The 15,676-nt window shown below is 48.0% G+C and overlaps 4 protein-coding genes across 4 annotated transcripts; 2 read left to right on the top strand and 2 right to left on the bottom strand.

The window, feature by feature from the left end:
* Window positions 1-161: 161 nt before the first annotated feature.
* BP5553_07207 (uncharacterized protein) lies at window positions 162-674 on the bottom strand (the record flags this gene model as incomplete). Its single annotated transcript, XM_032015830.1, has 1 exon — window positions 162-674. One exon carries the CDS (start codon window positions 672-674, stop codon window positions 162-164), a length of 513 nt encoding a protein of 170 aa, XP_031868099.1.
* Window positions 675-1,807: 1,133 nt separating this feature from the next.
* BP5553_07206 (ARM repeat-containing protein) lies at window positions 1,808-8,016 on the top strand (the record flags this gene model as incomplete). The annotated part of the gene is made up of 2 exons (XM_032015829.1): window positions 1,808-7,483; window positions 7,537-8,016. The coding sequence occupies 2 exons, from the start codon at window positions 1,808-1,810 to the stop codon at window positions 8,014-8,016; spliced, it is 6,156 nt and encodes a 2,051-aa protein (XP_031868098.1).
* A 1,372-nt stretch (window positions 8,017-9,388) lies between these two features.
* Window positions 9,389-10,622, bottom strand: BP5553_07205 (Uncharacterized protein; the record flags this gene model as incomplete). The annotated part of the gene is made up of 3 exons (XM_032015828.1): window positions 9,389-9,543; window positions 9,593-10,073; window positions 10,185-10,622. The coding sequence occupies 3 exons, from the start codon at window positions 10,620-10,622 to the stop codon at window positions 9,389-9,391; spliced, it is 1,074 nt and encodes a 357-aa protein (XP_031868097.1).
* A 3,364-nt stretch (window positions 10,623-13,986) lies between these two features.
* Window positions 13,987-15,273, top strand: BP5553_07204 (Uncharacterized protein; the record flags this gene model as incomplete). The annotated part of the gene is made up of 5 exons (XM_032015827.1): window positions 13,987-14,025; window positions 14,116-14,302; window positions 14,356-14,730; window positions 14,793-14,853; window positions 14,913-15,273. The coding sequence occupies 5 exons, from the start codon at window positions 13,987-13,989 to the stop codon at window positions 15,271-15,273; spliced, it is 1,023 nt and encodes a 340-aa protein (XP_031868096.1).
* Between the last annotated feature and the right edge of the window lie 403 nt (window positions 15,274-15,676).

Raw genomic sequence — 15,676 nt, 5'->3', positions numbered from 1 at the left:
GAAGGGCGTTATACATTGAGGGCGTTTGGGAACAGCATCTATATTAGCATGTTCCATTATACTAGGGTATGAACAGGGCATAGCCTGTGGGAGTCGAGGGCCATTCTCCGCTACCATTGTAAATATATTCAAATTTCAGCTATTATACAGTCTATGGTGCTCTAAGCATCTAGTTTGTCTAGTAGGTCCTCCCAGACTTGGTCATTCATGCTATCCTCCGCAACATTTGCGTATATGCTCTGGACACTCGGGTTATCTCTAATAACGTCAATGAATTTCGACAGAGCAGTGACATCATCCATAGAGTCGAGCTGGACCTTAGTATCCTCATTGGGATCCCAGATGATGTCGGAGCTCTCTGCCTTCAACCCCAAGCTCTCCTGCAATGATTTGGCTGCAGATGTAGTATTTCCGGGCTCCGTCCACACCACAAGAGTCCCGTCTTGTTCAGCCTCGACATCCTCAGCACCTGCCTCGATAGCTTGGTCTAGCACGTCGTCAACGCCCAAATTCCTCTCGTCCTTTTCAAAAATCACCCGTCCTTTCTTTTGGAAGAGATAGCTTGTGGGCGTGACCACCCCTCCGTGCTTCTTAACCTGCAACCTTAGGTCACCTAATGTGCGCTTCGCGTTGTCCGTTTCCGCTTCGATAATCATCGCTACTGATGGGGGCATTATGGTCTCGAGTGTGACATACTCCAGGGTTGCTCCGGTAACTGAACGTCCTTGACCGCGCGCGATTGCTGCTTCAATATTTGATTTCGGGAGACCAGCTATCGAACGTAAGCTTGCTGCAATTGCCCGTATAAAAGGGAGTTTACCCCGTCAAGTACCTTTCTTCGCTATCGCTAGTATTGAAGCTAACCTGGGGTTCATATTTACATCTGGGCCGCCCACTATATACTTGTCAGAATGCAGACCTTGAATTCCGTTTGATATAATTCTAACTTCTCGATGCCAGTGTGATGTCTTGGGCAAACATCGAATACCGGGCAGTTCTCTTCGCGTCAGCGCTCCCTTTGTCGTGTTTGATTTTGGACCATCGATTGTGCCCCGATTGAACTGCTGATGTGGTGGAGAATTGGAGACATCGTGAGCATATGAAATCTACCCGGGATGCGTATGAACGAACGCCTATAGAGAACGCAGCCATTGTAGTAAACACTAATGATATGCAGTACAATTCATCTTTTTTGGGTCATCTCGGCTTCGAGCAGTTGTCGCACCGAGGCGCGCTTCACGTGACCACGAACATACTCGCCGCTTTACTCAAATGTCGCGATTATCATAGAAAACGCCAAAGTATTTCCGAAGTGTTTATATCTCGGTCTTCTGAGCACCATGTGATATTTTGTCTTTAAATTGGAGAAGCCGAATTGGTTGCATCCTATACTGAGTGTGAAATTCCTCAGACTAATAGGCGTAAACTGCCATGGTGCAACATCCACTCCAGTTCCTGCGAGTTACTGCCGGTTGAAACCAACTTATCAGCCCAGGCTAGGCCATCTATCGTTCACCTGTTTCGCACCTTATTTCATCTTTTTACCACCTCTACTCGCCCATGATAATTTCCTAGTGATCATAAATAATCAGTTTTTATTAAATCGTAGACAGGTTTGCGAGCAAGCTGAATTCTCAGCAGGAAAACGTTTACCCGATGTTCTGCCGCACAATTAGATTGTCCGGGGTAAGCCAGGCTGGCTGGCAGGGAGGCAGGCTACGGTGTTTCGAGGAGCTCGAAGCAATCTGTCTACCATATTAGAATTTAACATCAACACGTCTTTGCAAGCAACGATACCGACGTGTCAATGTCCTCAACAAATTTGCCAGCCTCCGCAAATGGCTCGACCGACGTTTTACCCCCTCGAGCTGAACATTCTGCCACTCCAGAACTCGACGTCAAGAAGCTTCAATCCCTACCTTCAGAGCAGCAAGATTTATACCTTCTAAGATTCGTTTCGACGCTTACGAAACATGTCGAGAGCCTTGAACCAGATGATTGTACGGCGCAGCAGTTATATCTCAAAAGAGAGCTCTTCCAAATCCTCAACCTCGCAGCCCCTCCACCGACTCGAGTAATACGAAATAATCTTGGGAGATGTTTCGCTCACGTCCTTGGAAAAGGGGATCGAAAACTATTGTTCGAGACCATCAATGACTTGGTGGGGATCATTAGCAGCGGAAAGACAAAAGCAGATGGAGATTTGCGAACCAAGCATGGTGCGGTATACTGCCTAGGAGATGTCTTTGCGGCGGCAGGAGATAGTGCTATTGGGCTACATGTTCTGGCTTGTTCAGCGACCTTGAAGCTCTTAAAATATGCACAGAATAATGCAGGTCTACGGGCAGCAGTTTTCAAGGCGTTGGGCAAGATTGCCAAGATGGTGGAGGGAAGTATGGACGAACCTCTGGCCAGGGACATTTGGAAGCAGGCAAGGAGCTACGCGTCGAGTGACAAGTCGGCTTTGGTACAAGTGGCGGCTTGTCAGTGTTTGAAGATGCTATGCAAGCACACCCCATATTTTGACAACCAAAGCGACTTTGAGAGTCTCAGGTCGACCATCTGGAAGGCTATTGACTCATCTAGTCCGCTGGTACGGCAAGCAGCAGGGGATTGCCTTGCCGGCGCTATGGTCAAGAATTACTCGGAAAGTCCTCCAGCTGAAAACGATCTTCCAAAAATAAAGAAACTGAAACGGTCGAATACCAAACGCCAATCGATGATGGTAGGCGGGGATGATGAGGAAATCCAAAGACCTGAGAGTCCAGGGCCAAAGAAAAGTCAGATCCTCGTGTTTACCCTTTCTGATATGTTAAGGCAGTTATCGACGCTATATGTCAAATCATCTACCAGCAGCCGGGCAAGAGCTGGAATAGCTGTATGTTACAGCAGAATCTTTAGAAGCCTGAGCGAACGAACGGTCGAGACGATGTACATGACGATTGTAGATCATCTGACAATCGATGTCTTGAGCAATGCGAATATCACCAACAACAGGTATCGTCTCCTGACGACTCGACGATTTGTCCAAATCATCTTGGAAGATGTTATTGGGCACAAGATCCTAGGCGAAGCGGGCCAAATAGATGCTGCAAAAGCACTGATTAATGATGTTCTGAAAAACTTTCCTCAAGTCATCAAGGAACGTGCTGAACCGCCGAAACATGCTCTCATCGCGGTTCTGAGTGCTTTAGCACCTTTGATGAGGACTCTTGGCTCTGCTTCGAATGTCTTCGCCGATTCTTGCCGTGATGGATTATTGCAGGTCCTCCAGCATCCGAGTTATACTGTTCAAATATATACGTCGTACTGCCTCCGTACATTGGCGCTGGCATGTCCCCAGCAACTCTTGCCTTGTTTGACTATTTGCATGAATAGCGTCAACAGGGAGTTGAACCTATTGTCATCGGGACGAAATTCTCCCAGGCGATGTATCGGTTATGCGAATGGTCTTTCTGCCATGATTAGCACGGCACCTCTGCAACCCCTATACGGCTCCGTGGATGTCAACAGTCGGGTTCTATCACTTGCAACAGGCTTGTTGAAGTCTAGCAGCAAATCAGAATTACGAATATCCGGCACCCAGATTCAAGTGGCGTGGATCTTGATAGGTGGGCTGATGTCACTGGGGCCCAACTTTGTCAAGATTCATCTTTCCCAACTCTTGCTCTTGTGGAAAAATGCCCTACCCAAGCCACTCGCGAAAGATAACACTTCCCAAAGAAGTTATCTTGAGTCGTCCTTTCTTACCCACGTTAGAGAATGTGCTCTTGGCTCTATATTGGCATTTCTCCAGTTTAATAGCAGGCTGCTAACGGTGGATGTGTCGAAACGTATTGCTGCTATGTTGCAAAACACGACAGCCTTCCTCAAAAGTTTGCCACCGAAGAAAACGACTGAAGATATTACTCAGCGACTTACGCCATCTTTACAACTGCATGACCTAGATCTCATGGTTCAACGACGAGTTCTTCAATGTTATACCAAGTTGGTTAATCTCAGTCCCGCTGGTGGAAGTGAGGCACTACTTCAATCAAACCTGCTTACTCTAGCGGTTTCCTTCTTTGCTGATCCGGATAATTATACACCGAGTTCATTAAGCACCTCGATTGCGAATTCCGCCGGGGCATTCGAGACAATCTGGGATGTAAGTGATAATTGTGGCTTCGGGGTCACTGGACTGGTCCGTGGCTTTAAGATCAAGTCCCTCCCTGGTGAACATGAAAACGACTCCCAGGATGACTGGATGGAGGAGAATGGGCCTGATGCTGCCATAGCAAAAGTACTGCTCTCCCCTATTTGCAGCTCATTGGAACACGATTCCTTGACGCTATACTTAGGCAACTTCAACAGTTTTGATACTCTTCCGGACCCACCTGCCACGGAGGTTGTTAACGTAGCTATCCGCCTATTTGCCATTGCGTTTCCGCTTACTCCGCCAAAAATCCAGGAGAGCATCCTAGAGCAGGTCACTACCTTCATGTCAGCTGGGTCACTACAGAGAGACTCGGGACGGAGAGCTGCTATGAACATCAATGTCGCAACGGCACTGTTCTCTACCTTGAAGGTGGCTGTGAAGGAAACCCAGTCACCGGCTGGGGACGTTGGGAATCCGGCGGTAGAGAAACTCATGCAGGAGATGATTCGACCATTCGTTGTTCACCACGACCAATACCTCCGTAGTATTGGATACCAGGCACTCGCAAGACTATGTAATAGCTCTGGCAATGGATTTACGAACCAAGAGGTCAAGTACCTCATTGATACCATTGTTGGCAACCGCGAGCCATCTGCCCGAGCCGGATGTGCCATGGCATTGGGGTGTATACATTCCAAAGTTGGCGGCATGGCGGCCGGCTTTCATCTCAAAACGATTGTTGGTGTTCTAATGTCCCTAAGCCAAGATCCACATCCTACAGTCCATTTCTGGTCGCTGGAGGCTTTGACTCGGGTTGCTGATTCGGCTGGGTTGACCTTCTCTGGATATGTGTCGAGTACACTGGGCGCAGCCGCTCAGCTCTATGTTTCCGATACACATAATGATGATATTACATCGGCTGCATCGTCAAACTTGGAATTGGAGCTACCAACGACTGCTGTTATTGCAAGATGCGTTGATTCTATGGTCAATGTATTGGGTCCTGATCTACAGGATATGACAACAGCTCGGGAGTTGATTTTAACGCTTGTGGGACAATTCCAGGCTGAAGAAAATCCTATAGTCTTGGCTGGAAGTATGAAATGCCTAGAGCACCTCGCCCTATACGCACCTGGCCACATGGTATTCGTTGATTACGTTGTCATGTTGCAGAGATATCTCAATTGTGCAGACCCTGAATTAAGAGATATCGCCATTGATGGGCTATACAATTTGATGAAGCGTAACTCCGAGGATGTCGTCAAAGTCGCCGAACCAGGCTTCGAGGACCAGTTATGGCTTGCATTGGACACCAACCCGAGTCACGATGGGATAAGAAATGTCATCCGAAACTGGTTGGAGCAATCTTGCCTCTCTGAGACAACCCGATGGTTGCAAAGGTGCCAGAGTGTGTTGACAATGACGAGAACAAAGGCCGAGGATGTCGTAGCAGCGTCGACGAAGGTTAGCGCAATGCCCGATTTGCAGGATGAGGAGGTGGCGGGCTTTGCGGCAGCTGCTGGTGCTACTAAGGATGATGGAACCACAGCTACCGGTGCTGGTCAAGAACCCCTGAGATGGCAAGTTCGTACGTTTGCAATGAGCTGCCTTGGTGAAATATTTCTACTCGTCAGCAAAGCGGCACCACCAGATGGTACAACACCGGCGGAGATGGCACTACAGAAAAAGGTTGCTGATGTCATTCGAATGGCATTTTCGGCATCAACTTCCAACGTTGTCGAACTGCGAGTCTGGGGCTTGAAGATTATCGACGCTGTTCTAAAGATGTTTGGAAAGACTCCTGATCCTGATTTCGCCGAGGCGCCACTACTTGAACAGTACCAAGCACAAATCAGTTCTGCCCTCACACCTGCTTTCGCATCTGACTCGTCGCCGGAATTAGCATCCGAAGCGGTGAATGTTTGTGCAGCTTTCATTGCAACAGGAATTGTTACGGATGTGGATCGAATGGGCCGGATATTAAAGACCCTAGTAACTGCGCTTGAGAATTTCTCTACCGAATCTGAGGTGGCAGCCATCGGGGATCTCAGCGGCCTCAGCTCCAATGCCCAAGTTATGGTGAAGATGGCCGTCTTCTCAGCATGGGCAGAGCTCCAGGTTGCAAGCACAGAGCAACACTACTTAGTAGATGTTCTGAAACCCTACGTTGGCACGCTCACGCCTCTATGGCTTGCATCCCTCAGGGAATTTGCCCGCCTAAGATTCGAGCCAGATATTTCGATGAGTCTAGGCCCACCATCCCTTTCAGGCAGTTTAGATAGCATTTACTCGGCGCTAAATCGCGAGACTCTATTGAGGTTCTATCAAGATTCCTGGCTTAACTTAGTCGATGCCATCGCCAGTCTCATCGAGCAAGACAGCGAATTTGTGTTTGATGCCTTAGATGGAAAGGAGACCGACGCGCCAACTACGAATGGCCATTCCAAAGGCAATGACATTAACTATAGAGATGAGCCGGTGGCTTTCTTTTTCGTCTTGTTCGGGATCGCTTTTGAGGCGCTGGTGGCTCGACCTGGAAGTGATGCACTTGCCTCAAAGGAGCAGACGCTAGAAATCTTACAAGCTCTGAAAAAGATATTGCATCCAAGTGTTTCTGGCCATGCTATTTATCGAGAGGCCATCTTCTCCGAAACGATGGATCTGCTGGACCGATTGGTTCTCACCGAAGGGCTAGATGTCCAGAGAGTCATTGTGCAGATTGCAAGAGGATTGTGTATATCTCACCCATCTGCCACCAAGGCATCAGATACCGAAGACGGCGATCTGTCAGAAGACATTGAGCAATTGTTTGAGCTCACTCGTATCATCGTCCTAGTCCTCGCTGGTCTGCTTCCAAATCTCATTGAGGCTCGGCAGCCTGCTCGACACAAAATGACGGATGATGCCGTCTCTCTCATTCGCGTGTCGATGAACGCTTTAGTTGATGCCTCCGAAGTATTCCCATCAATTATCAAGACGGATCTGCATGCATGTATTATCCACATATTTGCCACCATTCTAGGCACGGCAAGCTGTCAAGCTGTGGTAGTACCTCAGTCGCTACCCATACTTAAGCGCTTTATTACCAGTATATCGGCCTCACGCAAGACGAAACGAGAAGACCAAGACACGAACCTGACACAGATCCAAGGATGCCTCAAACGCTTTTTGTCTATCTATCTAAATGCTCAAAAACGAGAAACAGAGGCCTCACTCCCATGCGTCAAGAATACTCTTCTAGCATGTACAGTTCTTCTCACCAGCGGCAAGAACTACATGTCTGCCAGCGAGCCACTCGTGGTCCGCTTCCTTGAGGAGGTTATTGACTGCCTCAGCGATATCATGGTAAACCCTCACATCGCTTTTAGTGTTAATATTTGCTAATCAGGTTACTATAGACCGCGAAAATAGCAGCTAACTGCATTCGTACCCTCCTCCTCCACTCACCTAAAACTCCAGCCGATCAAAGTATCGCCCGCTATCTGCTTCCTCGCCTCATCACCTTTGCTACCAATACAGAAAACGAAGATCCCGAAAATGCCCGGGCACTTGTCTCCCATGCTCTCACGGCTTTTGTGTCCACCTTAAGCGGGCCTGCAAAGGGCGTAGCGATCTCCCTCATCATGCCAACGATTCTATCACGCGCGAACAGCGAGGGCGAAACCGTTTACAAGGAAACGAGCGCGAGACTACTTGAATTAGCAGCCAGTGATCAAGTGGCATTCAGGGGCGTTGTTGGTGGCATGACGGATGGACAGAAGCAGTTTATGGAGAGTGTTATTCTCGCAGGGAGAAAGGCTGGCCCTGGGAAAGTTGATGTTGAAAGCGCGGAAGATAAGGAGCCGACTATTGCGCTGAGAATGAATTTTGGTGCTTGATGACGAAAGAGAGGTCTCGAAATGATACCCGTTTAGAAGCTTGAAGAAAGAAGTACATTTATTAATTATAACATCAGACCTTCCATGATCACATCTAATAAGCTATCTACGTACATTCCATCGTTGTTTCTTAATACGCCCTCCCGCTATGCTACTGAGGGTATTTGGTCTACGACAGACATTACAACAAATAGGTATAGGTAGGTCTATACATGGTTATACCTCTCGTCTACTAAGCCGCTTTGCTGAGGTCCTGCCTTTCTCAAACATGCAATGGCCTTTTCTTTCCAAGTAGCACTGGAAATGTAGACCCTTCAGCAGCGTAGTACAACACCCAAACTACAGTGCCAGTGTATAATTGCTATAGTAAATCGTCCCTCTACACACTATAGTATAGTCTCCTACCTACACTTACTACTACTCCTACGTTTTATACATTAAAGCTATTCGTACTTCGCTGTCGCACCTAAATATAAGTCTATTACAAAATGTATAGGTTATAATTTATTTTTTAAAAAAATAATATATATATGTATATATAAGAGTAGTAGTTAGATATAATAAAACGTCGAGTACCTAGGTACTCTATTAAGCCCGAGGTAACAACTATATTCTTAGCTTTAAGGTATTACATAAAGAAGTACCTCTCTTCTTGATTAATAAGGTAGGTATAGAGGAAGTCTTTTTTAGTTATAAATTTAATTATAATTAATTAGAAGATTTTTAACTTGAACTATATACTCAAGAACTATATCAACAATATTAAATAAGGAATCATAGATAAGTAATTATATAAAGGTAACGTGCGAATAGCTTTAGTTTGCGATGGGAAAGGCGAGGTGCGTGCAGCTTTAATTTGGGCGCCATAGTAGGAATGTATACAGGAATGATTTACTATTAGTGTTTTATACAGTAGTACTATAATATAGTATTTATACTAACTACCGAAGGATCTATATTTATTGTACTATTAGAGAGAAAATACTACATTTAATAAACTTGCTATCTAACGAGTGGGATAGTAAGGTGGTGGGGTTGAGAAGTAGTCTTTGTCTTCTAAATCTTTATTTTTCCTTCCATTCTGTTGTTTGGTGGGTGCAATCTACAAATCCAACGCCGAGGAGATTTGATGGGTTAACCGTCCAATCCCTAACTCTGTTTCACGGCTTCACAGGTTCACTAGCAAATGGTGCGCAAAGTAGCAGATAACCAGAAATTTCTTGGTCAAAGCTCCATTACATTAAACACTACTACGGGAATTCTTCTTATATGTTCAGGATCTAGCACATATGTACAAGCGTGGCCAAATTGGTCACACATGAGTGTAGACAGTGATGCCACTCGATTTCCAGTCACAATATTGATCTCACATTTACACAATTGCGAAACCCAATTTAGCTGCGACCTTGGGGAACACTCTGAAGGCGTTTGCGTTGTTGATTGATCCCATTTCGTCGTCGGTGAATTGGCCGTTTGCTTTGGTGGAGGCGAGGCCGGCGGCTGCTTGAGCCTGGGGAACGTAGGGGACTGGATTTGTTAGTTTATTGGGCGACGTTCAACGGGAGAGCACACTTACAATCAGTCCCAGTGACAATGCCACTAACGCTACCGAAGAACTGCTTCATGGCAATCAATTGCACAACGGAGGTGCTGGACGCGGTATCAAATAGATATCCCTTGAACTGGTTCAACGAATCCGGCACACTGAGTCCTCCCATGAATGGTAGACTGGCCAGGCCAGCAATTCGAGTCGCAAGGTATGGCAGAGCTCCGCCACCGTGGGGGAAGATGATGCTCATGTTGGAATATTGGCTGCGCTGACCGGTCAAGAGTAGGTTCTCCATGGCACGTACGGACTCGAATGGGTATTCGATCATTGGGTCTGGATAGCCTAGGGATACAGAGCCACTGCAGGGTTTGGAGGGGTGCACGAAAACGGTTGCGCCACGGGCGTTGAGGAGATCAAAGACTGGATCCAGAGCTCTGTCGCCGAGGTAGGTACCATCTGCGTTGGTGTAGAGACCGACGCCATCAAATTTGAGGGTATCGAGGCAGTACTGAGAGATTGCGGTCAGAATAATGATACATCTCGTCCACATCCATATACCTCATATATGCATATTCATATACCTTCCAGCTGTCTTGGGAGTTACGCGGGGTAAACATACGACGATTTCTGCTATGGACGCCTCAATATACGGAAGTGGCAGGATACACATGGCGCCGATTCTAGTAGGGTATTGGGTTGTGTAACTGGCCATGGCATCATTCAACGATCTGACCAAGGTCAACATCTTATTCTTCTGGCCGGCGTAGAAGTTAGCACCCGGGGCGCTGATCGAAATGGTCGAGTAGTTGACACCATTCGTGTTCATGGTGGCGATATGGTTTGCCAGGGTCCAGTCTGGTACTGGGAAGCCATCAGTGAAGACAAGACCGGTGGCCGCATCGACAGGATATTTGGCCTTGATGAGCGCTTCTTTGTAAATAGGCGGGACGACGTGGGAATGGACGTCGAACTTGAAGGCCTTGTCGATGGAGTAGGCTCCCAGGGCCGACGAAGAGAGCGCCAAAATGGCGAGGGAAGATTGGATTAAAGAAGGCATTTTTGCGATAAATGAGCGTGGTCGATTCAAAATGAATGAATGAGGGAAGAAGAAAATAAATAGGTGTTAAGGAGAGACTTGAAGCTGTATATAAACAACAATGGGGGAAATAGGCGTTTACTAAGAGTAAAGCCACCACACGACACCACGAAGAATTGGGCGACAGTGCAGTGTCTACGCATATTTTTTACCGTTTAGAAGGCCCTTACGGGTTGGCAATATTTCAATAGCGCACCCCGAGTGGATAGTCCAAAGCCCCAGGCTTGGTTTGGTGGTGTTTGCCGTTGTCCGTTGTCCGTGGTACTCGCACAATACATGCCGGAGATTTAGCAGCGGTGGACGCGCGGAAATTCAACGGGGTGGACGGCGAACCTCCGAGGCTACAACTCAACTCGAAAGGTTCAAGATGAAAGAAGGGTTTTGGGGAGAGGGAGTCTTTTATAAGTGCAACTCTGGTTGTTCCTCCACAGGTGCGCTCCATGACAGCTCGAGGGATGCGATTGACAGGCTTGACTTGGGAAAAGCTCTTGATTCTTGAACCGTAGCTTTCCCATTTTCCCGCCAGCGACGGCCAGAGTCAACGGGCATTGCTCGTCCACAGCGCAGGAATGGACGAATGCCTCCCATCGCTCCACAATTGAGCACCTATTCAGGAAGGACCCGAGGACGAGCGCTGCGTCCAGGCATCTTGGATGTTGCTTAGTGGGAAATACAGTGGAGGCCAAAGACTCCGCCCTGTCCGCTCGTCATTAGGCCGAAGTTACAGGAACAGAGGCTCAAGGGATCGAACTTCCCACTCGTCACTCGACACTGGATGTCTTTGCCTCGCCTTCGTACAGTACCCGGCAACACGACGGACAACCCACTAGCCACCGGGGACCTTGCGAGAGATATCCGCGAGCCAGGCCAGTTCAGTCTAACAAGGACTAACCATTCTGCTGGAAGGCCTCTCCTTGCCCAAAGCCACCCCGTCCCGCGTCCACGTTCCGCAGGATCTTACTCCAGACTTCCCAACCATGTGGTCGCTGGTACTGTGCTGTACTGCACCCAGGCGGCCAGTGGCTACCACTATGACCAACCCCGCTGGACTTCCAGAAGTTCCAGCAGTGCTTTTTCTTTCTTTTTCTGACATTTCCGATTCAAATACAAAATACGAGTACACAAGTGGCTAGTGTCGCGAGAAACTATGGCCCAAACACCAAGCCATTGCGCCTCCCCGGAACGGGACATAGCGTACGAAGATTGCTAGAGGAACCGAGCTTAGTTTGCTCTTCGATAAGCAAGCAATCGTTTGAAGGGGCTGGCTGATTTTCCCATCGAACCATTAACCCCCACTCAAATGCTCTTCCACCACTTATGGAGCAATCGATAATAATACAGCCCTCGAATCAGCACCCGCTTGACCTGGTCCAGACGTCGAAGGTATCGAGGTACTTTACCTGTGCAGAGAAGCACGGTCACTACCCTGGTGCACATCTTGTTCTATTCATAATTCAATGACCACATACTCCGTACTTCGTACTATGTACGGAGGACATGGGTATAGTATAGCCAATATACAGGCCTTTAGCAGGTGCGGGAGTGTAGCACGGCTACAAACCGATTCGATACTAAGGGTATGCGAGCACGGAGTCTGTGAGACACTGAGGACCCTTAGGAGACAGCGGAAGGCAGCTTGAGGCGTATAGACGTAATGCCGCCTAGCTGCCGGCCTCTTTTCAAGCCATCCGACGTGGGGAGGTACCGTATCAGCTATGAGGCCGTCAAACGGTGACCGGCGTTGTCCTAGCAAAACCGTGCCGGTACTGGGTGCTCGAAAAAGCCTCCCTAAACAGGTACTCTTCTCTTGCCTAACATCCCCATCGGGTAATAATGGCTGTTGAAAGAAACCCCCATTAGAGAGTATGTTTCTTCTAACCGTCACATATCCAAGGACTTTCTTTGCAGCCACGCCAGCACTATAACAAGGTAGCGCAGAAAACTATTCGGTGTAACTATCACCCAGCCAAGTGTGTTTGCCAAGTCCTCCTGCCGCTACACAACGCCTGCGGATATCTTTCACAACTTCCCCGAAGGCCGAGCGAGGAGCGACGACGAGAAAACTCAGGGAATGTGGGGCTTTTCTAACCTACGGAAGTGGCAACGAGGCAGACCGTTTTCGCAACTCATGACGGCCGCCACTACGTCCGTACTGCGCACAAGGAGACGTTCTGGGCGAGTGCTCGACTCCTCGTACTTCGTCGAACTTCTATTCCTGATACTAGTAGTTTTAATCAGGGCCCAACAGAAACGGTGGAACGTGCTCACTAGAGAAAGCAGCTAACAAACGGAACCCATTACTACAAACTATTGCCTTTCGAACTGTATACAGAGGTTTCAGACGTAGTTCCTCGTATTCAACTGATAGTGGTCATGCCCCTCTTACTGGCAACCGCTCGATTAGGCACCTACGACGAGCAAAGAGACAGTTTTAGTAACCCAAGTATCGCAATGTTTTTGGTAGACAATTGACAATCAAGACACTGGGAGAACATATCAACCCAGCCAAAATAACCCCACGAGAGAATGTTAGCCCCGGTAACGATCTAGACTTGCTCAAGCCACTGCCGCGTATCTCTGTAATCCAGAACGGACGCAATTGCGTCCCGTGCTAACCGTACGGAATACTGAAAGCTTCGACGACAGGTTTAGTCGACGGTTGGAAGCATCCTGGACAAGAGCAAGGAGAGACCTGGCGAGATACGCAATGACCTCCCCGGATGTTCCTAGTAATACTGTCCTGAGCTGCACCCAACGCCTGCTTCCAGCGACGCGTATCTCTACTTACTCGTAAAGTCGAAGCGACAAGAACGCTCAGTGCTCATGTTCCAAACCAAAATTTCCCGACCCCGATTTCGTGCCACCTCGTCGCAGACTCCCAAAGACACTTTGCTGCACGACAAGGGCGGCTTGCTAGTTCCCTCGTTCCCGTCGTCAGAGATAGAATACTGACTGGTAGCATGTTCGCAGACGCATGAAATTTCCCTCAGGGTAGGGATATTGGGGTTCGGGGCGAGATTCAGGCACATCAATACGCATCTTCCCCGGCCGCTTGTGTGCTTCCATCTGCGTCACCGCCCCCAGTAGTTAGGGTTTGAAGGCTAACTTGCCGTATTTGGGGGTTGGAGGACGATTGGTAGCTGACTACGTGCGGCGTATCTACGTACCAGTAGTCGCAGATTGTTTTAATAAGGCAGGACAACACCCCCAAAACTTTAAATCGCCCCTCGCAAAACCCAAGTAACAGCTTCATTCTCTTGTACTTTGGATATTATGGGCGGATCGTGAATCTTCTTGCACTCGTTCCATCCTAATTCCAAGGGCAATGGCGGCTCCTCCTGGTGCTTCGCCGTTCCCTCCGGGGGTATGTAACCTTTAGATCTGCCACCGTTATTTCCTTTCGAGAGATATAAATATACTTATGGGAACGAACGTGCTGACTCTGATCAATTAGTTCCTTGCTGAGGATCGAGGCCCTACTATCATCGCCGTCAATGCCACCATCCAAGGAATTGCCTGCCTGATCGTGATCTTGAGAATTATCTCCAGATTTACTCTGGTGAAGAAGGTCGGGGCCGATGACTGGATGATCGTCGTAGCAACCATCCTGGCGACGGTCAATATCGTTATTGCTAGTCAAAGTAACCATCGCCCATATCCCCATCGAGGGAACAGTTGACTAAACGGTTTCTAGGTGTAAAATTCGGGACGGGAAAGCATAAGCAAGCAATCCCAAAGGATAATCTCATACCATCTGGAATATATCGGTTCATCACCCGGGTTATCTACTTCCTTATCAGCGGGGCGACCAAGCTGTCAGTCGGTTTGCTCTACCTGCGCATTTTCCCAACGCTCAAGAAGCATGTCTACATTCTCATTGGTTTCATCGTTGCCATGACCATTGCCCTGGAAGTGGCTACCATTTTACAATGTATACCTGTGGAAGCAGTCTGGACTATGGATCCAACAGGCAAATGCTTCGATATTGTGGCATTTTCGTACAGTGCATCGGCCCTTGCTGTTGTAACCGATATCTGGACTTTGGTTTTGCCTCTCCGGACCGTCTTGTGTAAGCATTCTGTGTTATTGGTCTATGGCCATGGTCGGCTCCGCCGTATTAACAGGTTATAGCACTCCAAATCCAAAGAAATCAGAAAATCGTACTTGTTGGCATGTTCTCCTTGGGTCTGATGTAAGTGGATTTGCTCAGCAACGTCTTGTCGACCATATACTGATGATTCGCGTTTGCAGTGCCTGCATAGCAGGAATTGTTCGCATGGCATTCCTCATAACGCTCTTGACTAGCACCGATCAGCCGTGGGATACATATGGAACGTCTATCACATCCGGTATCGAGATGGCCCTTGGAATCATCACCGCCAGTCTCCCTAGCTTAAAGCCTCTCGCCGACCGCATGTTTCCCAATTTGTTTCCCACTTCAAAGAATACATCGGGTGCAACTCCGAATCGGTACGAGCTGGGATCCACAAAACAGAGTCGTGGGTTTGTGTCTATTGGGAGTAGGAGGGATCATGATGAAGCTGATTCGACGAAGGCCATTAAGGTGGACTACGACTACAACGTCACCTCCGAACAACAGCCAAGATATTAATTCACATACGCGAAAAATTGTTCTTTTTTAAAAATATTTGACAGCAGAGGGCTGAACGTGATGTGATGGACATGTACAAGTTTATGTATAACGACAAATTCGTTTCAAATATCGGCGGTACGATACTTCGGGCAAATTTTAGAGTTATAAATAGAATAGGAACATGTACAGTACATATGGGCATAGTTGAGGTTGATATGAAGAGTAAACGCAGTACTGGCTATCAGCTGGGGTGCTGAGCTCGCCATGTCACAAACATTAGAGGCATTTTAGGGAAGTGGACCTAGGGAAAGGGCGGGGCATAAGATATATAGAACTTTCAGGGGTCTGCCAATGAATAGGGGGTGCCGGAAAAGTGATCCCCTATACAGCCACGTCTGGGCCACGTTTGATTCCAAGACAT

This window comes from Venustampulla echinocandica (assembly GCF_003357145.1).
Source record: "Venustampulla echinocandica strain BP 5553 chromosome Unknown scaffold_5, whole genome shotgun sequence".
NCBI classification, from domain to species: domain Eukaryota; kingdom Fungi; phylum Ascomycota; class Leotiomycetes; order Helotiales; family Pleuroascaceae; genus Venustampulla; species Venustampulla echinocandica.
The sequence above is the reverse complement of the archived record's forward strand: the minus strand, read 5'-3'. Positions and strand labels throughout refer to the sequence as shown.